The sequence below is a fragment of the Vulpes vulpes genome, chromosome 12 (genome assembly GCF_048418805.1).
Source record: "Vulpes vulpes isolate BD-2025 chromosome 12, VulVul3, whole genome shotgun sequence".
NCBI classification, from domain to species: Eukaryota; Metazoa; Chordata; class Mammalia; order Carnivora; family Canidae; genus Vulpes; species Vulpes vulpes.
This window is the reverse complement of record NC_132791.1, coordinates 24,229,596-24,255,507: the sequence shown is the minus strand read 5'-3', so window position 1 is coordinate 24,255,507 and position 25,912 is coordinate 24,229,596. Positions and strand designations below refer to the sequence as shown.

The window sequence follows — 25,912 nt, the reverse complement described above, 5'->3', positions numbered from 1 at the left end:
TTACCTTCCCCCCTTCTCCTCCCCATATCAATTGTGCCCTTTCATAGTAAGGGGGAAAAAAGACATGAAAAGAACCATTTATTTATTTACTTATTTATTCATGAGAGACGCACAGAGAGAGGCAGAGACATAGGCAGAGAGAGAAGCAGGCTCCCCAAGGAGCAGGGAACCCGATGTGGGACTCGATCCTTGAACTCCGGGATCACGCCGAGCCGAAGGCAGATGCTCAACCACTGAGCCACCCAGGCATCCTGAAAAGAACCATTTCTATTTATATTTACACCTCACTTCATCCTCTGCAAAATGTGTTCTCATCCGCTGTCCCCACTGTCCTCTTCACAGCAGCCTCAGGAGACAGAGTCAGAACTGCCATCTCTATGTTGTGCATGGGTAAACTGACACCTAGTTAAGGAGAATGTCTTTTTGACAGTCACAAAGTTGTTTGGTGAAGGCACTTGCAAAGTCGCCCATGGCTCCAGCCCCTTTCTCTGCCTTCCGCCCCCTTTCAGTTGCTGCTTTTCTTTTTGTTTCTCTTTCCTTCTGATCTGCCTGTCTCTCCTTTCTGTCTTTTTGACTTGGTTTCTCTTTTTCTACTTCAATTTCCCTCTCCCTCTTGCTCCAGCCCTCAGATTGGTGGCAGAATCTGTAGGTTGTCCAAACCTCTCCTCACTCTGGAAATATACCAGCCCCATGGGCACAGCCCCAGGCCACGACAAGCTTAGCATCTCTGGGGCCATGGTGCAGATATTAACTTGATGCCACTCCCGGCCTCTCCATCTGGCCCTAGATAAGATAAGAGTGAGGATCAGCCTTATAAACAGGCCTCATTTATTGCCCTGCCCCAGACCCCTGCTAGCTTGGACCACATCAGCCCAGGATCAGCATGGCTGTCCGCCTGTGGGTGGTCGCCCTGGCCGTGGCCACCCTCCTCATTATGGACAGAGGTGAGTGGACAGAGCCTGGATTCTCTGTGACTTGGTGTTGGTAGATAAGCTTGTGGTGGGGGCAGAGGCAGAGTCTGGTGCATCCTGTGACAGCTTGGTTTTCCGCATAGAACTTCTTTCTGTACCTCTCCATTGTGGTGGGACCTGGGTTCAAATCCTGACTCTGGCCCAGAATTACAAAAGCCCCTTTCCTCTTGGGGCCTCTGTTTTTCCAGCTATGGAATAGGAAGTCCATCTAGCTCACTAAGAGTACCTTGCTGGGTAGCCCGGGTGGCTCAGAGGTTTAGCGCCACCTTCAGCCCAGGGCCTAATCCTGGAGACCCGGGATCGAGTCCCACGTCGGGCTCCCTGCATGGAGCCTGCTTCTCTCTCTGCCTGTGTCTCTGCCTGTGTGTGTGTGTGTGTGTGTGTGTGTGTGTGTGTGTGTGTGTCTATCATGAATAAATAAATGAAAATCTTAAAAAAAAGAGTACCTTGCTACTCACTAGAGTACCTTGCTACTCTAAGCAACTACTTGGTGAGAGATCTGGGAAGCAGCAGGGAGCAGGCCTGTCTCAGGAGAGACAGGTAAATCTGCTGGCTGCAAGGTAGTAGGTGCTTAAGGAAGCCTGGTCTTGGTCCTCTGAGGTCCTATCTGCTGTGACAGGCTATGCTTGTGGGATGGACAGCAGCTGTGTGAGGAACGGTAGCCTTTGTCCCAGGCTGAACACATGCTGGAGTAGGGCCTCCTTAGGGCCTGGATCACCTCTGTGGTCTCACATCTACTGTGTATCAGGCATTGTTCTGGGCCCTTAAGACATATCAGTGAGCAAACATAAAGAGAACTACCTTGATGGAGCTTCAATCCAATGGAGTAGGATGGAAGGGAATAGACAATAGGATAGGTACAATGTTAGAAGGTTATAGAGGCTAAAGAAGAAATATTGGGCAGGGTGAAGAGGGGGCTGCAGTGCTAAATCAGGGGGTTCTCTCCTAGAACAATGCTTGAAGCGGGGAAGGGAGTGAGCCGTGTGGATATCTGGGAGGAGAGGGTTTTGGACAGAGGGGACGGACAGTACAAAGGCCTTGAGGTAGGAGGACGGCTGGAGTGTTTGAGGTATGGCAAGGAGACCAGTGTGGCAGGAAAGGAATGAGACGCAGGGTGCAGAGCAACGGGAGAAGAGATGATAGAGGCAACTGGGAACCATACTGAGTAATGTAAGGCCAATATGAGAACTTGGCTTTCCCTCTGAATGAAATGGGAGACACTGAAGTATTTTGAGCAGAGTTGTGTTAAAAGGATCACTCCAGTTGCTATGCTGAGAACAGACTAAAGGGCGAAGCAGGGAGACTACTTAGGACCCCCCTCTGGACAGCTACTGACCTTATGGTCCACTCTCATTTCCCTGAGGACATAGTCCTAGGGGCTAGGGCAACAGAAAATGGGTCTGGGGGCTCTGGCCCAGCATAGCCTGCTTACTCCCAGCTTGGCATCCATTCCCTTAGCAGTTTTCCTATTGGGAACACTGAAGAGGCCTATCGTAAAGAGTCCTTGTGCCCGTTTCAGATTCCTGCCTGGCCTGAGGACAGGGGTCAAGGGCAGCCTGAGAGTAAATGCAACCTGTTCCCACATCCTCCAGGAACAAGTTCTGATACCACAGGCTTCTGAACTCCTCCTCCCAACAATGCACGTTAGTTGGTCAGTTCCTGAACACCCACTCTGTGGGGGGCATTGCTGCATGGGGGCAGAAATATAGGAACCCCAAGGAACTCAGGTCCATAGGGAGGCAAGAGTGACCCAGTGAGTGGGACAGTATGTGGTGATATGAAAGAAGATGCTATGATGTGGTCCCCAAAATTCATGTTGAAATCCTAATCCCCAAGGTGATGGTATTGGGAGAGGACTAGGTCATGAGGGTACAGCCCTCATGAATGCGATTAGTGCCCTTACAAAAGAGACCCCAGAGAGTTCCCTTGCTCCTTCTACCATGTGAGGACACAGTGAGAAGGCACGAGCTATGAACTGGGAAGAGGGCCCTCACCAGATGCCAAATCCGTCAGTGTCATGACTTTAGACTTCCCAGCTTCTACAACTGTGAGAAATGTTTATAAGATCCCCAGTTTATAGTATTTTTGTTATAACAGCACAAATGGACAAAAACTGGAGCCTAAATCTGGGTCTGCTCAGGAAACCCTAGGGGACATCAGGGAAGGCTTCATGGGGAAGTAGCATCTAAGCCTTGAAATGAAGATAAAATCAGTAGAAGGGGGAGAAGGACACTTCAGGTAGAGAGACACAGTACAGGCTGAAGCAGAGTCTGTCCTGGAAGAGCTGAGAGGCATAGGAACATGGGGAGATGTACTAGGAAGTAAGTCCAGGAGCAAGTTTGTTATGAGCTCATGCAGGGCCCTAATAGGATGAAGTAGCTCAGTTATCACAAAGAGCCACGGAAGGCCTTTACATTTTTTTAGTGCTTTTTGTCTTTTAAAAAATATATTATTTATTTATTTATTTATTTATTTATTTATTTATTTATTTATTTATTCATGAGAGACAGAGAGAGAGGCAGAGACATAAGCAGAGGGAGAAGCAGGCTCCTGCAGGGAGCCTGATGCAGAATTCGATCCCAGGACCCTGGGATCATGACCTGAGCTGAAGGCAGACACTCAACCACTGAGCCACCCAGGTGCCCCTTTTTAGTGCTCTTTCATCCCCTAACAGTCATGTACCACTAAATAAACAAATCTCATCACTCAATGAGTCATACTCAATGAATTTAGACAGTGCACGTACCCTTGTAACCCAAACCTCTATCAAGATAAAAAAAAACATTTCTGGGGTGCCTGGCTGGCTCAGTCAGTAGAACATGCAACTCTTGATCTCAGGATTGTGAGTTTGAGCCCCATGTTGGGTGTGGAGCCTAGTTAAAATAAAAATTAAAAAAAAACAAAGAACAAAAAATGTTTCCTATACCCTAGAAACTTCCCTCATGCTGGTCAGTCCCTTCCATTTCCCCACTCTTGAGGCAATCACTGCTTTTTTTCCTACCATAAATGAGTTTGGCCTGTTCTAGAATGTCACATAGAAAGTTGTATTTATCCCCAAGCTGTCCTTGACATTTGCCTACGGTGCCTTTCATAATAGCATGTAGCCTTGTGTCTGGCTTCTTTTGCTCAGCGTGTTTTGAGATCCAGCCATGTTGCTGGATAGATCAGTTGTTTGCTTGTTTTATTGCTGAGGTGCATCCCAGTGTACATATACCATAGTTTACCCATTCTGTTGAAGGACATTTGGATAATTTCTCGTTTCTAGTTTCATAATCATGGGTTTTGAGCATGCGGTGACAAGGTTGGGTTTGCATCTTAATGCCTCAGTGCCAAGCTTAGATAGCCTATCAGAGGTCACTTCATCTCAATTCCCTTCTCCCTCTCTACCTTGGAAATTTCTTATAATAGCAACCCCAGGAAAAGCTAAAACTGCAGCAGTAGGCACACCTCCAGTGAGGGAGAACTATTTCTGGAGACAGTTCCTTCATTGAAGCAGTTGCCACGGAGAAAATTCTGGAATACAAACCTGCCTCCCCGCAGCCTCCTCGCAAGAATGGGCTCTGCCCTGTGAGGTTGAGAAGACCTTGGCCCCTTGAACAGCCCTTAAGAGACTTCGGGAAGCATCCTGCCCTTCTCCCATTTACATCGACACTTTTCCTTCCACCTGTGGCATTAGATGTGGCTCTGTTCCTCATCCACCTGTCATATTCACCAGTCACATCAGTTTGTTCACATCCTGTGAGCAGGGGCACCTAGACTTGGAAGAGCTGAAATGCACAACTGTGTATATGAAAAGAACCAGGCTAGGGAGTGACAGATCTGTGTGCGATCCCAGCTCAGCCCTTAACAAACCGTATGGCTTTAACTTCTGAGCCTCTTTCAGACTCAGACTCGCAGGCGGTGTCTTGGGGGGTGCTCATGGGCTACACACACAAAGATGGGGAAAGTTGTGATGCAGTACAACAGAAGCCTCCAATGACCCTACTGGGAGCTTTGGATCTGGGGTGGCCTTTCAGAACTGTTTAATAGAGATGAAGGATTCTGGTCATTGTATCAATATCCACTTGTCATTGGATATGGCCTGTTCCTGGGTAGGGGATGCAACCATGGGTGAGGCATTCTGTTCTCTAAGAGTAGTTTCTAGGAAAGGACTTGCTGTGAGTGGCTAATACTCCCGGCAGCTGAGGAAATGAGCACCTTGGTTCTACCTGAGGGCGGGATGTGTGTAGCAGATGGCGGCATCCACCACCGCCCCCTTGCTTTCCCAGTACAGAACAGTGAGAGAGCTGTGAAGAGTATTTAAGATCATATATTCTCAATGTTTGAGAATTATTGAATTCTGAATTCAATAACTGAATTATTTTGATAATCATATGGGCCATAACAATCCCAGTGGAATCAGGCTGGACTGTCACCTCCCTAACTCTAGATCTTCTGTCTCTGTTCTAGCAACCCAAGGTCACAACAGCTTTCTGGGATTCCCCGCCTGGTGACTCAATACATTTCCTTAAGGAATTCCAGACTGGGTGATAGCTGGAACAGGTTTCCTTTTTTTTTTTTTTTTTTCTGGAACAGGTTTCCTAAAGCAGTCCTTAGACCCCAGACCAGTTGCCTAGAGCCATCATCACCTCACTCTTCCATTTTTGCCTTTCAGAAGTGCCAGTGTCTGCGGTAAAGGTCATTTCCCCAAGAATGGTAAGGCAGCTGCTTCTAGTTTTGGCCCTGGGCTGCTGTCCTGGCCTTCCTTCTGCATCCATGCTAAGAAACCAGCATTTGTCTTAGGCTTCTACTCAAATAGCTCTGATGGCTTCAAAGTGGCTAGTGTAGCCTCCTGAGACTGCATGCTCCCTAGGTTAAGCCTTCCATACTGAGTTGGCCAAGCCCCTTCACCAAGGTCTCAAACTTGGTTTCCAGGACCTTGAGAGATCTGTCCCAACCTGGTTTCCAATATCCCTGCCAGCAGCAAGATTCCCCTGCCCAGGCTGAGCAGGACTGAGTGCACTTTCTGCTTTGTGTAGTGAAGATGGACAGGCCATGGGGTTCAGGCCAGAGGTACCCTGGCCCCCTGATGTGGTCCAGCCTCCCCCAACCACACCCCATCGTCCATCCAACCCTTCACTCTGAAGGAAAGACACCAAGTCTGAACACCTGATTCCACTTTGGTCCTGGGTCTGATATCCCCAAGGCAGTGGGGCTGGCTTCCTTGAGACCCTCAACCCAACCTTCACCTAGGTGAACAAGGAGGCTCAAAGCCACCTTCCCATCCAGCAGCTGCCACATCTGCACTGTCAGCCCATCAGATCCAAACCTATTATTGTGCCAGATGATACATGGTTTCAATTAACCGTACATTAAAAGAATACTATTATTCATTTACAGTGTTTACAGAGGAGGAAACTGAGGTTCTGAGAGTGGAGATAGCTCTTACAACTTCACACAGCTCATGAGCACAGAAGTCAGGCTCTTGGTCTCATGACCACCACCCCACACTGCCTCTCTCACCCCATCCTGTCCCACTCTTCGATCCCAGTCCTGACCTGGGGCCTGCCCTGAAACTCTCTCAGACTAGCCTCATTTAAGTCTCAAGCCCTGTCCCATTTCTCCAGCCATCCCACACCAGGGGCCCAAAGGGTCATGTTGGCCAGGGTGAGTGGAGGACCTCTCACAATGGAGGGGCCCCCTGGGAATGCTGGGTGGTTCTGTCTCCTGGAGTCCTCACAGAGACCAGCAAGAAAAGTTCTAGTTAGACCCTCTGAAGAGCGTGTGAACCCACCCCCAGGAGCTTGAGGGCATAAACTTTCGATAGACATAAACACAGACATATACTTGGACACCCACAGACCTGTGTTCAGCAGATATGTGTACAGAGCCACAGCCATATGCCTAGTACTATACACACACCTAAGCAAACATGTTGAGATGCCCTGAATGGTTAGTTTCATGCCTGTTGGACCAACACTGGGGCCTTCTTGAATCTGGCTCTTCCCTGGAGCCCCTGATTCCAAGCAAAGTCCCTGGGTCCCTTCTGGCTGCCTCTGAATCACTGCGTGCCCTTCACCCCTCCCTCTCTTTCACAGCCCATCTGTGAGCACATGGGGGAGTCTCCAGTCTGTGCCCAGACATCCAAACCGGTCTGTGGCACTGATGGCGTCACATATGACAATGAATGCCAGGTCTGCTTGACTCGGATGTAAGTCTACCCTACACCTTCCCCTCAGCTTGCTTGGGGGGGCCTTATCTCTGGTGCATTCCAAGTGTAAAGAGAGCAAAACTTGATCTGCCTCTTACTTATACCCTTGGCCTGAGAAGAGTCGTCTGACATTGCCCCTAACAGAATCAGCCCAAGTCTATTTCAGAGAAGGCACATGGTTCCAAGTATAAGGCCTCAGCTAGTAAGGGAGTGGGGGGTGGGGTGCAGAAACCCCAGGTTCTTCCCCTTATTCTGCCTCTGACTGACTAGGTAACTTCACTTGTTCATTTATTCCTCCAGCCAACAATTATTTATTGAGCATCTACTATATGCTGGGCACTGGGGATATAAGAGGGCGTAAGCCAAACAGCATCCCTGCCTTCCAGGGCATATGGTAGTCTAAGGAGGAAGGCAAGCTAATGGTCAGCCAACTGTAGCATAGATTGCTCAAGGCTCAGATGGGTGCACCCAGGATACTGTGAGTGCAAGGCAAGGACAAGGGCAGGGAAGACTTTCCAGCTTAGCTCTGAAAAATAAGTTGAAACTAGCTTGGAAAAGGAAAGACCAAGGAAAGGTAATTCCAAGTAGTGAGAGGAGTTTGGAAAGGTCTGGAAGGGAAAGAAAAGTTTGGATTTGAGAAAATATAAGAAATTGGATATGCTGGAGTATAAAGTTTAAAGGAGGATAGAGAGAGGCAGGAAATGAGTCTTGAGAGGCGAAAAGGGCCAGAACAAGATGTTGGTATGTCTCATCACCTAATTGATCTCCTTTCTTCGTTCATAAAACCCTTGAGGGGACGCCTGGGTGGCTCAGCAGTTGAGCGTCTGCCTTCAGCTCAGTGTATGATCCCAGTTCAGGGATCAAATCCTGCACTGGGCTCCCTGTGACAAGCCTGCTTCTCTCTCTGCCTATATCTCTGCCTCTCTCTCTGTGTCTCTCATGAATAAATAAATCAAATCTTTTAAAAAAAACAAAAACCCTTGAAGTGGGCCACAGCTAAGTGAGATCATGGAGAGAAGACAGTCTTCAGAAGCCACAGCATTCTGGACAGAGAGGCAGGAGAACAGCAAGACTTTCCTAACTGAGCTGGGGGGCACTGGGGATCTAGATGGTTTCTGGAGGGCAATGAGGTCTGTGGACGGCTGAGCCTTTGGGGTAGCCTGGTTGAGGTGTGGCTAGAGTTCAAGACAGAGTCAGGGCTGGAGACAGATTCAGCAGCCATCAGACAACATTCCAGATGTCCTGCAGGAGGGTGTGCAAGAGGGAAAAGCTGTAGAACGATGTGCCCAGGGACCCCCCCACCCGACCTGCCCTACGCCTACACTGAGTGGGGGGAAGTGGGGAGGGCTCAGCAGGGTGTCTGGATAGACTGGACCAGGCAGGGTCCCTTGAAGGGTTTGTTCCAGTACCTGATGAGATGGGCCTCACATCTGCCTCCTGTGATCCTAGGAAAACCAAACACGACATCCAGATCGTGAAGGATGGCAAATGCGGACCCTCATCGCAGCCTCTTAAGCCATGAAGCCTTGGGCTAGAGAACAGTGGTGGGAGTGGAGGATGTGACATGAATAAAAGATCCAGCCCAACTCAGCCAAGTGAGCCAGTGTCTTTGGGGACTCTGGGGAAGTGGTTGGTGGTGGTGGGCATTTGCCCTGACTTCCCTATACTAAATCTGATGTCTTCTCCATCACTCCAGTGCTCCTCAATCCTGTCACATTTCCCTAGAGGTCCCAGGTCTCTTCTGCTTCTTCAAGAAGTCAGCCTCCGTCCCCAGTGGGCATATCTGCCCCAGCCTGCTTGTTACTAAGGTCAAGAACCTAGGTGACATCTGTACCTGACATCTGTACCATCTGCCATTGCCAGAGAGCTGCACCCAGCCTTTGGGAAAGTCCTACACCCTTTATGACCTTCCCCCTGGGCTGCACCAGCACCCCAAGTTTTACACACCTGTGGATACTGCTGTGGCTATTTAGGTAGTATGCACAGTATATCTGAATTACTTGTTAAAATACTGACGTAGGTCTGTAACCCCAAGACTTTTGAGTGTCCCCCTGCACCTTGGCCACCCATAGCAGGATGACTTCCGGACCCTGTTCTGTTCTTTTGGTCACCATTCATTCTGTTAATGTTGGCACTGGACACAACCCCAGGCACATGTGTACCTATACAATATCCTACAAAAGTACACAGCATCCAGAAATCCCACCACAGAGACCCCAGCCTAACCCTAACCTTACCCTAACCCCTAACTGGTCCATGTCAAATATACCCTCTTTTGGCCAAAGCTAACAGGAGCCACTTGATAATGGTGGCAGAAAAGAGTGTAGACATTGTTTCCTCTAGCCAGTAGAAGCAGTATCACATGGACTGATTCCTGCTTTAGGGAGGGCAGACAGAGCAGGATATGTGCTGTGGGAAAACACTACAAAGCCAGGGCAGAGAAGGCAAGAATCAGTGTTCCCCAGACACTTGAAATGGGGATGTGGGCCTGAATTGCTGTTAACAGATTTGCAAGTGGCAGGGACTGAAAGGTCATCTATGGGCCCTGCTACTTACTGCTACTGGTAACAGAAACTGTTGCCCCTCTGCTGCATAGGATGCAGTGTTAAATTTGGCTGTGAGAAACCCAAATGTCAAAATAGCAGTGGCTTATACAGTTAATTTCTCTCACACGGAGACCTATGCAGTACGCTAACTTCATGCTCCTTATGTATTGTTACTCTGCCATCATCAGTTTTCCCTTCAATGTACAAGACAGCTGCTATAACTCCCGCCAAGTCTACATTCCAGTCCACAGAGAGGTAAAGAAGGACACCCTACTGCCTCTGATGATGCTTCCCGTAAGATGTACATACCTGTTCTCCTGTTGCCTAAAATGTAGTCTGCATGCCCAGCACAGAGAGACTGGAAAAAACTGTTATGATTGGCCATGTGCTAAGCTGAAAATCAGTTCACTTATTATTGGAGTGACTATTGGTGATGTCTAAGCCTCTGCCCTAAGTGGGAAGCCCCTCTTATACTCAGGTGGCATAGCTTCTTGGCCAAGCTTTCTGTTGGTGACCCTCTGCACCCAGGCTTCCATGCACATGAGGAATCACAAAGATTACGCCTGCACAATATGCCAGGCACCAGGCACCATACTGAAAGAATGACCTAATCCCTCACTTTGCAGATGTGAAAACTTGGCCCTGTCACTGGAAATGTAACTGCAGGCTCCTAAAGGCCCTATCTATGGCATGTGATCCTGCTGCCCTGGCCATTATTATCAGCCAAAAAATTCTTCTCCAGGATTTTTTGAATCAGAAGGAAGGAAACAGGTAGTTCCTCTTTGGTAGTGAAGCTGTAAAATGTGTGAAGTGGGGACTGCTGACAGCCATGTTTCCTACTTTGTGGAAGAAGCAGGATTAAGAGAATGATGCCAGCATGCAAAGAAAGAGATGCAGAGAGTGATTCCAGGTTGTGTTTGAACTCCTGAAGCCCAACTGCCCTTGAACATCCCCAAAGCTACATGGGATAACTTGACATCCTGCCAATAAATTTATTTCATTCTTTCTTTTTTAAGATTTTATTTGAAAGAGAGAGTGAGGGAGGGAGAGAATAGAACCCAAGGGAGCAGCAGAGGGAGAGGGAAAAACAGACTCCCTGCTGAGCAGGAAGCCCAATGTGATGCAGGTGGGGCTTGATCGCAGGACCCTGAGATCATGATCCAAGCCAAAGGCAGATGTTTAACTGACTGAGCCACCTAGGCACCTTTTCCTTCCTTCCTTCCTTCCTTCCTTCTTCTTCTTTCCTTCCTTTCCTTCCTTCCTTCCTTCCTTCCTTCCTTCCTTCCTTCCTTCCTTCCTTTTCTTTCTTCTTTCTTTCTTTCTTTCTTTCTTTCTTTCTTTCTTTCTTTCTTTCTCTCTCTCTCTCTCTCTCTCTCTCTCTTTCTTTCTTTCTGGATGCCTGGATGGCTCAGTGGTTGAGCATCTGCCTTCGGCTCAGGGTGTGATCCCAGGATCCAGGATCGAGTTCCACATTGGGCTCCCTCTGAGGAGTCTGCTTCTCCCTCTACCTAATTTCTCTGACTCTCTCCATCTCTCATGAATAAATAAATAAATCTTAAAAAAAAAAAAGATTTATTTATTTTAGAGAGAGCGCACATGAGCTGGTGGCAGGGGAGCAGAGGGAGAGAGAATCTCAAGCAGATTCCCTGCTGAGCCCAGAGCCCCATGTGGGGCTCGATCTCACATCAAGATCAGGATCTGAGCAGAAGCCAAGAGTGGGATGCTTAACCACCTGAGCCACCCAGGCACCCAAATAAATTTTCTATTTCAACAATCTCTTTGGAATTTAGTTTCTGGTACTTTCAACTAAAAGAGTCCTGACTACCAGAGGAAGAAGGGCTCCTCAGAGAAGGTAACCTTTACCCTGTTAAAGGAGAAGTAGAAATTGTTTAAACAGACAATGTGTGGGAGAATTCTTTCAGCTGTGAGGCTGAAGGATATTTATAGGATCACAGAGCCCCACTGGTTCCCCTTGTAGTAGGACTGACCATATCCCGGGAGAGTGGGCAACAAGGAGTGTTCTTTCCCTGTTCACAGGCAGAGATACCCTGTGGATGTACAGATCAGTGTGGGTGGGACTTGTGCAGAGGCCCTAGTAACTACCCCACACATATGCCCAATAGCCCATGCCCTAGGGCCTCTCTTCATCCTTAAATCAAACAATGGCTGTTGATGCTGTAAATTCCAGTACTGATGAAGGGTAGCTGTGTGTATTTCACTGTGGATGTGTGCATTCAACATTCACTCATTCTCCAAACATTTATTGAGCACCTATTATAAATAGGCAATGTGCTTGAAATATGCTGTTAACAAGACAAAGATGCCCCTTAACCCAAGAAATTTAGAGTCTAGGGTTACAGGTAAATATTAATCAAACAATCCCACAAATAAGTCATGGTTTATCATGCTATTTATCATAAAAAAAAGTTATGGCAAATTGTGAAAGGGTATCACCTGGGGGTTTGATAGGTTCTCTGATAGCAGATGAGGTTTCACCATGGAAGAGACATTTGAGTTAAGTTCAAGGGATGAACAGGAATTACCCAGGAAAGGGGTGGGGTGCGGGTTGGGGAAGGATGGTGAGGAGCTGTCCAAACAGAGGAACAGCATATGCAAAACCCCCAGGCAGGATAAGGCACAGAGCATATGGAAGACCAGAGTGCCTAACAGCAGACAGCAAATAGGACAGTGGTCTGGGATGAAAGGGAGAGTGCTTAGGGTAGGGACTTTTATCTTAAGAGGACTGACATGCCGAGATCTGCGCTTTATGACACCTCTGGTTGCTCGGTAGAGACACTGCTCTGCAGAAGGCCAGAGAGGAAGTGGCCACTAACGAGGGAGAGAGAAAAGAAGAGATGAGAGTGAGCAAGCGAGCCCATGCTGTTGCGAGGCAGTATAGTGGAGATTAATGGTGTGGGTTCTCAATCAAACCATCTAGCTTTGTATCCTGGCTTTGCCAATTATGACCTTGAAAAATTACCCAAGCTCTCTGCTTCCTCAGCGTTAACATGGGGACGGTATCTGTCTACCTCCCAGAATGAGGATAAATGACTAAGACACCTGAAGAACTCAGAACAGTACCTGGCACACATTCTCATTACATGTGTTGGCACAACAGGCACAGTTACCATATAAGAACTATTAGATTAACACTGAACTGCTGATTAAAGTGGGAAGTGGGCTGGGCTGGGCTGAGTCTCATCCACTTGTCCACCCCTGTCCTAGGTCCCACCCGTGCAGTCCTACATCCCTGGGGCTTCAATGACTCTCTCTGCCAAATAAGGTTGGCCTGAGAGTGGCCTGTTGGAAGCCTAGTTCCTGGGCACTGTGTGAAAAAAATGGGGTGACAGCAGCTGACCCAGTTGAGTCATACAGGGCCACTCCTGATTTTAACAAATTACAGCTAAAACAGGAGGCTTTTGCATCTCATATTTCATCCAAAAAAAGTTAAGCATTCTTTTCTTGCTGACATGTAGATAAACTGCTTTTAAAAAGAAATAACAGTGGGGGAGGAGGGATAGGCCACAAAACTAAAAGGAACAGCCCTGAAGGAAACATTGACCTCAGAAGGGGTATGATCAACAGAAATATCTTTGAGGAACAGCTTAGAAGTTTATCGTTGCCTTCACCACCTGGTTCACCATGGTTCTTCTCCCTGTCCCCTTAAGCCATATTTGTGACCTGGTTTTAAGCAGAGATTCAGTCAACACCAGGTTCTAACCTTCTAAAGATTTACTGAGTACAAGGAAGTCCATGCATCAATACAAGCCCCACCCCAGGAATGGGCCTCTGAGATCTCATGGCCTGTGGCTGGGTGGTGAGGTCTGTGAACCAACAACCCAGACATCTGTTCCAGAATTCAGTTACAAATCAAGGATTATTTGGACTACTCCATGTGCCAAACACCTGTTCTGAACCACTCCCACCATTCCTGACTAGATGTTACTTCCTGGTGATTCTGGTTTACATCTAACGGCTATAGAATCACAAGGGCAAAAAGGCCTCATGAATCTGAGGACTGGGGGGCTATAAACCCAGAATTACTCCAACACAAATGAGAGGTTCTGCCAACCCAAGGGAAGTACCCAAAGGTCGAAAGAGCTGGGAAGACTTGGCAGGGGAGGCCCTCTCCAGACAAGGTAGGCTGCTGGACAGCGCAGCCACACAGAGAAACAATGAGAAAACAGACAGGGGCTCTGCTTAGGACTGCAGACAACACTTGTTCATCGAGAACAGGGGTAGGTTCAGGAAAACTCGCAAGTGGCCAATTGTCCCCGGCGGCCCTGGTGAAATCAGGTCACTTCTGTCCCAGAGAGGGCAGAGCTGGTGGAGCTGTTCTTCAGGGCGGCCCAGCCTCTCTCCGCCTCACCTCACTCAGCCAGAGCCAAGTTTGTGGACTGCAGCCGCTCTGTCTCCTGGCAGATGTTCTGCTCCACCGTGTCACACTCAGCCAGGAATGCCTAAAACATGAATGCAGGGCAGTGAGGGACCATCCAGGACTAGCCATTCCTTGCCCATACAAGGCTCTTGCTCAGCCATTAAGGGGAACCCCTGGGTGAATGACTTAAAACAGGCTATAGAGGAATGGAGCCAGCCTGGGCTCCCAGGTAAGGGGAGGGAGGCAGAGGCCAGTGTAGGAGCAGGGTTTCTGACAACAATCCTCCAGAGGGTGGTGAGGACAGGAAGCCTTGCCACTGTACTGCACAATTTCAGGGAACATGAATAGTGCCTCTTGAAATTGTGTCCTACGGCAGCTATAACTGCTCTCCAACAATCTTCCTCCCCAATTAATTTAAATTCAAATACAATTACAGGGACATGAAAGGAGCTCTTCTCTTAGATTCTGGGCTCATGAAATAACAACCAAAAAATGTCCATACCACACTTTTGCCCTACCCTACTCTGAACAGATAAACACACACATTAAACTTTAAATGCTTGACCACACAGCTCACCTGAACCCTTTTCACCAAACCCTTCCTTTTCAGTCTACTGTCTTTGAAATTTTCTGGCAGAATCTGTGGAATAAATTGAGACATAAATAATCTCAGTAAGAATGACATAACAACATGATGAAATACCCACAGTACACCAAATGCATCATAAGTCACCAATATGAACGAGACTTGCATTTTCAGGAATGATTTCCTCCCTTGATCTGTATTCCACATGGCCCTTCCCATGGCTCTCACCCCTATAAAAGCTCCCTTTGCTCTCAGTGTCTGGGCCATGGAAACTGATCTGTACCATGGACTTTGTCCTTTCTCTCCTTTCTATGTACAGATACTATGTCCTGGCCATGCCATGAGCTCACTGTGCTTCTTCTTTACAACCTCCCTCACTCCCCGAGAATCCTATGCAGAGTAATTCACCCTCAAAAATGAGGCATCTAGCTGGAAATATCATTACCATCTTTCTGTAAAAGGGATCATGGAGTTGATGATTCCCAATAGTCTCACAAGAGACTGAGTCTGGCTGAATTCTTTACAGATAATGAACCCAATGGAATCACCAGTCATATGAGTATCATGAAGCCCTCTGTTTCTCTGGCCATAAAATCACAGTCCATTTGGGTTCCAACTTTGTGAGGATTAGATGCTTTTAGGAAATATAAAAATGACAAAAGCCCTACGTTGGTGGATGTGACTGCTTAAAAATCAGGAACTATCTTGTCTTTCTGTGTATCTACCAAGGACTGAGCAGTGTCTCGCACACAGCAGGTGCTCAATATCCTCAGACAGTAAGAGTGCTTTACTAAAAGAGTGAAAATCACTGAAAAAGAGCCAAAGGAGGGCAGCCCAGGTGGCTCAGCGGCTTAGCGCTGCCTTTGGCCCAGGGTGTGATCGTGGAGACCCGGGATCGGGTCCCGCATCGGGTTCCCTGCATGGAGCCTGCTTCTCCCTCTGCCTGTGTCTCTGTCTCTCTCTCTCTGTGTCTCTCATGAATAAATAAATAAAATCTTAAAAAAAAAAAAAAGAGTCAAAGGAAACTTTGACTGAGAAAACAAAGAGTTTTCTCAGCTGAATATTTACTTACCAGTGTGTCAATCTCTTCCAAGATCTTCATAAATTGCTCGATTGTGGCTTTTACTCTCCTATCAAGTTTGCAGAGAGCTTCAGCTTGCAAATCCTTGGCCAGAAAACCCTGTACAGGAATAATGCATTCTTGCAAGGGTTCCTTGAGGCTGACAGAAAACTTCATGCCAAGGCACTGATGAAGTAGCCACACACTGAGCCCACATTCCCCCCAATAGGCTAGTCCAGACCTCAAACCCAGAACTTCATTTCTTGGAAAAAACAGAGCCACCCAATGCACTGTAATAGGTTGCAGGCCACTATCTCACACGGCCCACTGGGGCTGCTAATGCCTCCTGAGCCCTGGCTCCGATGAAGCCTTCAGTCACCAGTGTATACCCACATAGAAGCAGATGTTAAGAACATAAGGTGTAGGGGTACCCGGGTGGCTCAGTCCATTAAGCATCTGCCTTCAACTCAGGTCATGATCCAGGGATCCTGGGATCGAGCCCTGCCTCAGGCTCTCTGCTGAGTGGGTAGCCTGCTTCTCCCTCTGCCTGTCAATTCCCCTGCTTGTGCTCTCTTTTTCTGTCAAATAAATAGATAAAATCTTTAAGCCAAAAAACAAAACAAAATACAAGGTGTAGAGTCTGATAGGCCCAGGCTTGAATTCTGTCATTTACTGGCTTGTGATCTTGTACAAGTCACTCAACCTCTCTGAGCCTTAATGTCCTCATTTTTATTTATTTTTATTTTTTATTTTTTTTTAAAGATTTTATTTATTTATGAGAGACACACACACACACAGAGGCAGAGACACAGGCAGGGGGAGAAGCAGGCTCCATGCAGGGAGCCCAACGTGGGACTCGATCCCAGGTCTCCAGGATCACACCCTGGGCTGAAGGGGGCACTAAACCGCTGAGCCATCGGGGCTGCCCAATATCCTCATTTTTAAAATGGAGATTATGATACCCACACCAGATTATGATACTATGAGGATAAAGAGAAATATATATAGACTCTTAACATAATTCCTGACACAGACATATGTTAACAAACAGCAACATTGGGGTGCCTGGGTGGCTCAGTCACTTAGGTGTCTGCCTTCAGCTCCGGTCATGATCTCAGAGTCCTGGGATGGAGCCCTGTATCAGGCTCCCTGCTCACTGGGGATTCTCTTTTTCCCTCTGCCCCCTGCCCCTGCTCGTGTACACGCACACTTCTCTCTCTCAAATAAATAAAATCTTAAAAAAAAAAAAGCCACATTTACATTGTTTTTATTAAATTATCTTGCTATGTAGTCACATTGCTTGGCTTAGTAACCAGTTAGCTGGTGACAATGGGTAGACAGCCAGGATCTCTGCAGATTTTATCAGATGTAGATTTGACCACATGCAATAAAAGCTTTTTTTTTTTTTTTAAGATTTTATTTATTTATTCAGGAGAGATATAGAGAGAGAGAGAGAGGCAGAGACACAGGCAGAGGGAGAAGCAGGCTCCATGCAGGGAGCCTGATGTGGGAGTCGATCCCGGGACCCCAGGATCACACCCTGGGCCAAAGGCAGGCACTAAACTGCTGAGCCACCCTGGGATCCCCGCAATAAAAGCTTTAAACGTTAGCCAGCAATTCCAAGTCAAAGAATTTATTCTATGCCCAAAAAATAATCGGAAATGGTCAAAAAATATTTATATTCAAGGATGTTCAGAAAAGCATTAATGCATAATGGTAAAATAACATTAGGTGATGAACAATAAAGAATTGTTAGGTAAACCATGATATGTTCATATGTGTTACAATGCTATGCAAGGTTTGATAAGTATGATCATTTAAGATTTTATTTATTTAAAAGAGAAAGAGAGAGCAGGAGAGCATGAGCAGGAGGAGGGACAGAGAGAGAAGTAGACTCCCTGCTGAGCACAAAGTCAATGCAGGGCTTGATGATCCCAGGACTCTGGGATCATGATCTGAGCCAAAGGCAGATGCTTAACCAACTGAGCCACCCAGGTGCCCCAAGTATGAACATTTTTTTTTTTTTTAAGATTTTATTTATTTGTTCATGAGAGAGAGAGAGAGAAAGGCAGAGATACAGGCAGAGGGAGAAGCAGGCTCCATGCAGGGAGCCCTATGTGGGACTCGATCCCGGGTCCCCAGGATCAGGCCCTGGGCTGAAGGTGGCACTAAACAGCTGAGCCACCCGGGCTGTCCCAAGTATGAACATTTTTAATGACATAAGAAAATGTTTAATTCTTTTAATCAAATAAAAGAACAATTTACAGAGTGTTCATAATACTATATCAATTTTTTTATTTTTTATTTTTTAAATTTTTAAAAAGATTTTATTTATTCATGAGAGACACAGAGAGAGAGAGAGAAGCAGAGACACAGGCAGAAGGAGAAAGAGGCTCCATGCAGGAAGCTTGACGTGGGACGCGATCCTGGGTCTCCAGGATCACACCCTGGGCTGGAGGCGGCGCTAAACCGCTGAGCCACCCGGGCTGCCCTATATCAATTTTTTTAAATGCAAAAATATATTTTAGTCTTTAGTATTGGTTATCTTCTGAGTCAGGGCTTTATAGGTATTAGTGCCCATATGTTTACCTAAAAGTTATACGATGGGCATGTATTACTTTTGTAACTAAAACAGAAACATACATCTATTAATTATAAAATTAGAGGGAACAAAAAGAAATACGTGGTTTGGGCCTAATTTTAGTATCCCTTCTCTTATACAAGGAACTGAACAGAATGACCCCTGCCTCAGCTAAGATCAAGCTCAACTTGGGCCTTTCATGGATCAACAATGTTCTCTGTCTTGCTAAACACATAACAGCTGGGACTAGGAGAAGCTACCTGTTCCATTACAGACAATACAAGACCCTGGCATGGCAGGTACTCTCCTAAGAGCACAAATGGATGCAGGCTGTGGTTTGAAAATAGCAATGACAATCACACTTATAAGGGCTGCCCGGGTGGCTCAGCGGTTTAGTGCTGCCTTCAGCCTCAGGCGTGATCCTGGAGACCCGGGATCGAGTCCCACATCGGGCTCCCTGCATGGAGCCTGCTTCTCCCTCTGCCTGTGTCTCTGCCTCTCTCTCTCTGTGTCTCTCATGAATAAATAAATAAAATCTTTAAAAAAAATACACACAATAACACTTATAAAAGCACTTAGTATGTGTCAGACTCAAACTACATCATTTAAAAAAAAATTTTTTTAAAGCAAGCTCTGTACCCAATGTGGGGCTTGAACCCACAACCCTGAGATCAAGAGTTGTATGCTCTACCAACTGAGTCAGCCAGGTACCTCTCAAACTGCATCATTTAATCCTCACACCAATCCTAAGGAGAGGTACCATCATTTTCCCCTTTTATAGATAGGGAACTTGAGACAAGGAAACTTTCCACAGTGATAGAGGATAAAGCCAGGATCTGGACCCAGGGAATCCAGACTAGAGAGCCTGCCCTAACCACACATTTGTATCTCCCCAAAAAGAGTGACCTGTTGGATTCCAGTAAGCTCTTTGTTCAACCCTTCCAGTTGGTCAGCTATCTTCTCCACAGACTTCTCCAAATCTTTCAGTTTCTTTAGTTCAATCTCTTCCTCTGGACTGTTCTAAAATGTTTAAGAATAAAATGAAGTCAATAATCACCAAAAATAGTAGCTTCTGACTGGGAAGAAAAAAAACCTAATGACAATTGGGCTAAAACCACTCACCTGGAAAAAAATAGCTTTGATTCTGCTGCTTCTTGGAAAGCTAGAGGGTTACCCATGAATGTTTTCTACCCACAAAGACGCTAGACTAGAGAGAGAAATACTAAGTAAACATTCTGCAGGGACCCAGACAGCTTGGGTTGAGAGAATGGAGCCAAGTCAAGTGTCAGATTCAACCCGAGCCTGGGGCTGATCAGCAGCTGACTCCAGACTGAAGCCTCCAAGGGGAACAAAGGACAGTGGACACCCGTGAGGAGTCCACCTGGTGAGACAGGTGCAATTCTGCCATTCCCTTGACTGAATTCCTAAGTGCTACCCACCAACTGAGCACTCCCATTTAATGAGGACGAGGACAAGGATGATTACTTTTGTTGAGCAGTCCCTCTACTATGCTAAACCTTTGTCTGTACTATTGTTTTAAGCCTTACCACAACCCAGGGAGGAAGGCAGGGTTTTATCTTATTTTATTTATTTATTTTTAAGATTTTATTTATTCATTCATGCGAGACAGAGAGAGAGAGAGAGAGAGAGAGAGAGAGGAAGGCAGAGACACAGGCAGAGGGAGACGCAGGCTCCATGCAGGGAGCCTGATGTGGGACTCGATCCTGGGTCTCCAGGATCACGCCCTGGGCTGAAGGCGGCGCTAAACCGCTGAGCCACCTGGGCTGCCCAGAAGGCAGTGTTTTAGATGAAACTGAGGTTTAATGTAAAGTAACCTAAGGTCACATAGCCCAAAAGAGTTGGATAGAGACTTGAAATTGGACTTGGCCTCACATACCCCAGGGCAGCCCTTGAGCAAGAAATCTAGACTATTTCCCCTTCTCTTATCTCAACAATTGGTAGTCAGGGCCAGCAAGTTTCCTGCTTGTTCCAAATTGTTCACATTCTTCTTCGTGGCCAAATCCTGAGTGCCAGACTCCTGACTGTTCTGTGGCTGGACTAGATATTCTTTGCCTCCACTTTGCTAATCTCTGCCCTCTCTCCACTCTGAATTAGCCACCTCACTCAAAATAAGGAAACTTCCTATGACCAACAATTCCACTGCGTCACAATGCCCGGCTGGCCTGAGCCCTCTCTCATCACCCCAGGGACTACTGTCCTCACCAACTGGCTCTTTTCCTACCTCAATTTAGTCTGAACCTTTCTTTCTAGCCAAAGAGGGCTTTCTCTTGTGGAAGATTTTAGTGGAAAAGGTGTTTAAAGGGAGAGAGACTCATGAAATTTGCAGAGAACTTATTTTAAAAATCTGTAAGCTCAGGGACACCTCGCTCAGTGGTTGAGCGTCTGCCTTTGGCTCAAGGCGTGATCCTGGGGCCTGGGGATTGAGTCCCGCATCAAGCTCCCTGAGGAGAGCCTGCTTCTCTCTCTGCCTGGGTCTCTGTCTCTCTCTCTGTGCCTCTCATGAATAAATAAATAAAATCTTTAAAAATCTATAGGCTTATTTCAATAAAAGTTTCTCTTGCAAATCCCCTCCAAGTGAGTAAGGCCTCACTCAGGCACATTTTGACAGATTGAGATCCACTACCAACACAAGAGCTACGTTATTGAAGCAGCATAACTATTCATAATTCCCAGAGCAAAAGCCATAGTCAACAGGAGCCAGAAACCATGAGAATAACAAACCTGTAACCCCATCAAATAAAGAGAACTACAACTGTTTTGAGATAGCTATTTCACTAATGCAGATTCTGGGTCCCCGATTTGGCCTTCCAAATAGGAATATGTATAAAAGACCTTAATTCTTTGATTCTGGAGTATTCTGATAGAGAAAGCAATTTACCTTCTTCCCAATTAACATGACTCGACAACCATTTTGTATTCCAAGGGCTGACAATGGCTTCTCCATTTCCTTCAGAGATTTTCCTGAAAAGAAAAGTTATGCCAAATGGTAATAAATTATACAACACTGAAAACAGACTTCAGCAAGGTTACAGGAAATAGACAAGTGTGTTCACTAATGAGAAGGGGATAAATTGGTGTAATCTTTCCCGAAGGTGCCTTGGTCCAGGAATTTCACTTCAGATTTTATTCTAAACAAATAACTGGACATATGCCTACATAGTGTTATAAAATAATCTTCAATGCAACCTTAATCATTAACAGTGAGAAACTAGAAAGAGACAAACATTTAGAAACAGGGGGCTATATATCACTACAACGGAAGACTTGGTAGGCATTAAAGCTAATTTTTTTCGGGAAACTGCAATGCCACAATAAATGATGGCTCAGTTTTATAAGAAAAAGGTAATAAAAACTGTAAAATCAACTAATCTGTTTTGTCAACTAAACAGACACACACACACACAAATAAAAACCTATACTCCAGGATGCCTGTACAAATGGATAGAAATATGCTGAAATGTAATGAGGGGTTTTATCTGGGAGAACATTTTCTTCTTTGTGCTTTCCTTTATTTTGAAACATGGATTTCTATTGCCTTTTATAATTCCATAATAGAATGTTTTTAAAAAGAAAACACAAGGATGGGGTGCCTGGGTGGTCCAGTTGGTTAAGCATCTGCCTTCAGCTCAGGTCATGATCACACCAATCCTAAGGAGAGGTGGGTCCCAGGATTGAGCCCCGCATTGGGCTTCCTGCCCAGCGGGGAAGTCTGCTTCTCCCTCTGCCCCTCCCCCCGTTCCTGCTCTCTCTCTCAATTTTTTTTTTAAGATTTTATTTATTTATTCGTGAGAGACACAGAGAAAAGGCAGAGACATAGGCAGAGGGAAAAGCAGGCTCCTCGCAGGGAGCCCGATGCAGGACTCAATCCTGGAACTCTGGGATCATGCCCTGGGCTGAAGGCAGACGCCCAACCACTGAGCCACACAGATGTCCCTCAAATAAATTAAAAAAAAAACAAGAAAACAAAAAAAAAAAACAAGAAGTTACACTATAAAGTATAAATAAAAATGCTTCCCGTTGCTAAATTCATTATGACGGGCACCAAATAGGATAAATGTGGCCCTATGAGATACACAATAATAAGTTCCCTTGGGAATGGGAAGAAAGAATGGGGATAGAAGGGAGGTGGGTCCTGGTAGAAATCAGCAACATCTACTGGGCCTACCACATCCAGATGCCTGGTAAGTTTGTTCAGCACTGTGCTGAGCATTGGACACAGCAATATTTTCCCTCAAGGAGTTAGTTATTCTAATAGAGAAATGAGATGCTCAGCGACTATGAAAACACTTAATAGTAATTTCAATATAAGTCATACAGAAGTGGTAGAGAGTGCCATATGCACATATGTTGGGAAGAGGGTCTAACTTAGCCAGGGGGGATTACCCATGTGCTTTCAGAAAAATGGTAAGATTTCTGCCATCCTCATGGGACTTCAACTCTAATACCTATCAAAATGTTTGAAGGTGTCATTATATAGAAGATCCTCAATAAAATGTGTTGAAGGGGATCCCTGGGTGGCTCAGCGGTTTGGCACCTGCCTTCAGCTCAGGGCATGATCCTGGAGTCCCAGGATCGAGTCCCACATCCAGCTCCCTGCGAGGGGCTTGCTTCTCCTTCTGCCTGTCTTTGCCTCTCTCTGTGTGTGTGTCTCTCATAAATAAATAAATAAAATCTTTAAAAAAATTTTTTTTAATAAGTAAATACATAAAATGTGTTGAAGGAACAGATGAATAAACAAGCAAATAAGAATTATCCCAGTTTAGGGGGATCCCTGGGTGGCTCAGCGGTTTAGCGCCGGCTTCAGCTCAGGGTGTGAACCTAGAGACCTGGGATTGAGTCCCCCATCGGGCTCCCTGCTTGGAGCCTGCTTCTCCCTCTGCCTGTGTCTCTGCCTCTCTCTCTCTCTGTGTCTCTCATGAATAAATAAAATCTTAAAAAAAAAAAAAAGAATTATTGCAATGAAACGCCAGGACACCTGCACCCCGATGTTTATAGCAGCAATGTCTACAATAGCCAAACTGTGGAAGGAGCCTCGGTGTCCATCGAAAGATGAATGGATAAAGAAGATGTGGTTTATGTATACAATGGAATATTACTCAGCCATTAGAAACGACAAATACCCACCATTTGCTTCAACGTGGACGGAACTGGAGGGTATTATGCTGAGTGAAATAAGTCAATCGGAGAAGGACAAACATTATATGGTCTCATTCATTTGGGGAATATAAAAAATAGTGAAAGGGAATAAAGGGGAAAGGAGAAAAAATAAGTGGGAAATATCAGAAAGGGAGACAGAACATGAAAGACTCCTAACTCTGGGAAACGAACTAGGGGTGGTAGAAGGGGAGGAGGGTGGGGAGGTGGAGGTGACTGGGTGGCGGGCACTGAGGTGGGCACTTGATGGGATGAGCACTGGGTGTTATTCTGTATGTTAGCAAATTGAACACCAATAAAAAATAAATTTATTGAAAAAAAAAAGAATTATCCCAGTTTAAAAACTAAGAGTTACTATTAGGTGAGGTTAAGCAGTTTTAAATAGGCCCTTTAGCCATAAGGATTCAAAGCTAGAAGAGAAATGCCTACCCTTAAATATAAGTTTCTGAAAAGGCAGTGGGACCCCTGTGGCCTCTTCAACAACCTGGGCCAGGTCTTGGACAATTGGCTCACTACAGCCCTGTTGCGGGGTAACATGAAGATCGTGCTTCTCATTGCCTGGGGAGAGAGAAGAGTGTTCGATGAAGAAAATTCTTTCACATAAACCAATACAGGCTGATACTTTATTATATTTATTTATCCAGCCTTCAAGGCCCAGTTCATTTGCCACCTACTCCAAACAGCCTCTCCCCTGCCATTTGCCCAGCTTTGGTGACCTGCTCAAGGATTTTTGTTTCCTCTGTAATAGTAACAATTTAGTGATTATCAGCTAGCATTTTAAGCACTTAACGCGCATAAAGGACTGACAACTCATTTCAAACATCATCTAATTTAATCATCAGAACAACCCCATCAAGTAGGTACTGCCTATATTAATCCCCATTTCACAGATAAGCAAACTAAGTTCAGTCCAGTTAAGACCTGCCTATGGAGACCCAACTGAGGAGTCTGAACTTGACTTCAGATCTATCTGATTCCCAAGGCCATGCTTTTCATCACAAGTCATCTGCTTCCTGTGGCCTAACTGCCCTCTACTCTGTACTGTAATGTTCTTATCTCCTTCGCCGTCAGGAGTAAGGGATTATTTTTCCTACAAGTCTGTCCCAGTGGGCACACCTGGGCACCTACACAGTTGGTGCTCAGTGAATAGATAACGAATGAGTAAACTCAAACAGAAGAAAACTTATTAGCTCAATTATTTTCCAGGTATATGGACAGTAAGAAAATAGCCCATGCCCCGTGCATATGCCAAGCCTTAAGCCTGCACAAGAGCCACATGAAGTTAGTGGAGTGTTAGTGGAGTAGGTGCTACCAACTTCACAGGGAAGAAACCATAAGTTAATAAAGGAGACATCCTAAGGTCACTCAACACTGAAGGATCTAGAATACTGGTCTTCAGATTCTGAGGCCCTGGGGTCTCCCCTGGTCCTGAGGAGTTCTGGAGTGAAGTGACTTCGTTTAGATCGATGTCAACTCCAACAGTTGACAGACCCAAAGGGGGCCCAGAGCGTATGCTTGGAGCCACAGGCCACTCAAACAACAGTCGAGTTTAGACCCAGCATACACATAGGTGTCCAGACACACCGCCTGCAGTCATACACGACACGGCCAAACACAACCCTGATGTCAAGACTCACAAAAACGGCGCAGGCACACACTAACACATACAACGGCGACAAGCACGGACAACGGCGCCAAACACACACAAGACCCCGCGCTTCCGGACGCCAGGACCAACACAGGAACACACGCTTCCGGAGGACACGTGGCCAACCCCAGGGCCGCCGCCAGACTTCGGCAGTCCGTCCCGTGCCCACCCGGCCGTCCGAGCTCACTGTGGGTGACGGTCACGCTGAGCCCGGCTGCCGCCATTTCCTCGCTCTGGGCCACCTCCTGGCCCTGGGTCACCTCTTCACTTTGGGCCACTTCTTCACTTCGGGTCACCTCTTCGCTCCGGGCCACGTCTTCGCTCCGGGCCGAGCGAGGCCGCACTTTCTTCACCCGCGACCTGCGAGCGCCGGCGGCGGCGCCCCTGGTGGATCCGGCATGCCCGCGGGCCGCACCCCGGGCGGACGATCGCTGAGGGGGAGGCGGACCGCGCTCGGCCGGGAGCACCGACTGGCGCGGCTCCCGGCCCGGCCGAGGGGCGCGCCGCCGGGGACCCAGCCGCTCCCGGTCGCCTCGCGGTCTCCGCGCGCCACCGCGCTCCGCCAGACCCGCGCTTGTTGACCACCCAGCGGTGGGAGCTGAGTTCCGCGCCTCGCCACCCCGCCCGGCTACCTCCCCGCCCCGCCCCTCAGACCAGGCTCCGCCCCTCAGACCAGGCCCCGCCCCTCAGACCCGGCCCCGCCCCTCAGACCCGGCCCCGCTCCCGCCCCGGGGCATTCCGCCAAAGCCGCCCCGGCCCCACCCACTCAGCCGAGGC

At 46.9% G+C, this 25,912-nt stretch overlaps 2 protein-coding genes across 3 annotated transcripts; one reads left to right on the top strand and one right to left on the bottom strand.

Annotated features, from left to right (window-relative positions):
* Window positions 1-883: 883 nt before the first annotated feature.
* SPINK4 (serine peptidase inhibitor Kazal type 4) lies at window positions 884-12,616 on the top strand. Its single transcript, XM_026008973.2, has 4 exons — window positions 884-944; window positions 5,626-5,666; window positions 7,049-7,161; window positions 12,499-12,616. The coding sequence occupies exons 1-4, from the start codon at window positions 884-886 to the stop codon at window positions 12,614-12,616; spliced, it is 333 nt and encodes a 110-aa protein (XP_025864758.2).
* Window positions 11,953-25,787, bottom strand: BAG1 (BAG cochaperone 1). Of its 2 annotated transcripts, XM_026009022.2 has the most exons (7): window positions 25,323-25,787; window positions 23,917-24,045; window positions 21,212-21,294; window positions 19,219-19,332; window positions 15,744-15,851; window positions 14,663-14,725; window positions 11,953-14,167 (listed from the first exon to the last, which is right to left on the bottom strand). In XM_026009022.2, exons 1-7 carry the CDS (start codon window positions 25,357-25,359, stop codon window positions 14,078-14,080), a joined length of 624 nt encoding a protein of 207 aa, XP_025864807.2. In that variant the 5' UTR covers window positions 25,360-25,787; the 3' UTR covers window positions 11,953-14,077. The 2 variants fall into 2 exon arrangements, with proteins under 2 accessions (XP_025864807.2, XP_072584201.1); XM_072728100.1 differs by lacking the exon at window positions 19,219-19,332.
* Between the last annotated feature and the right edge of the window lie 125 nt (window positions 25,788-25,912).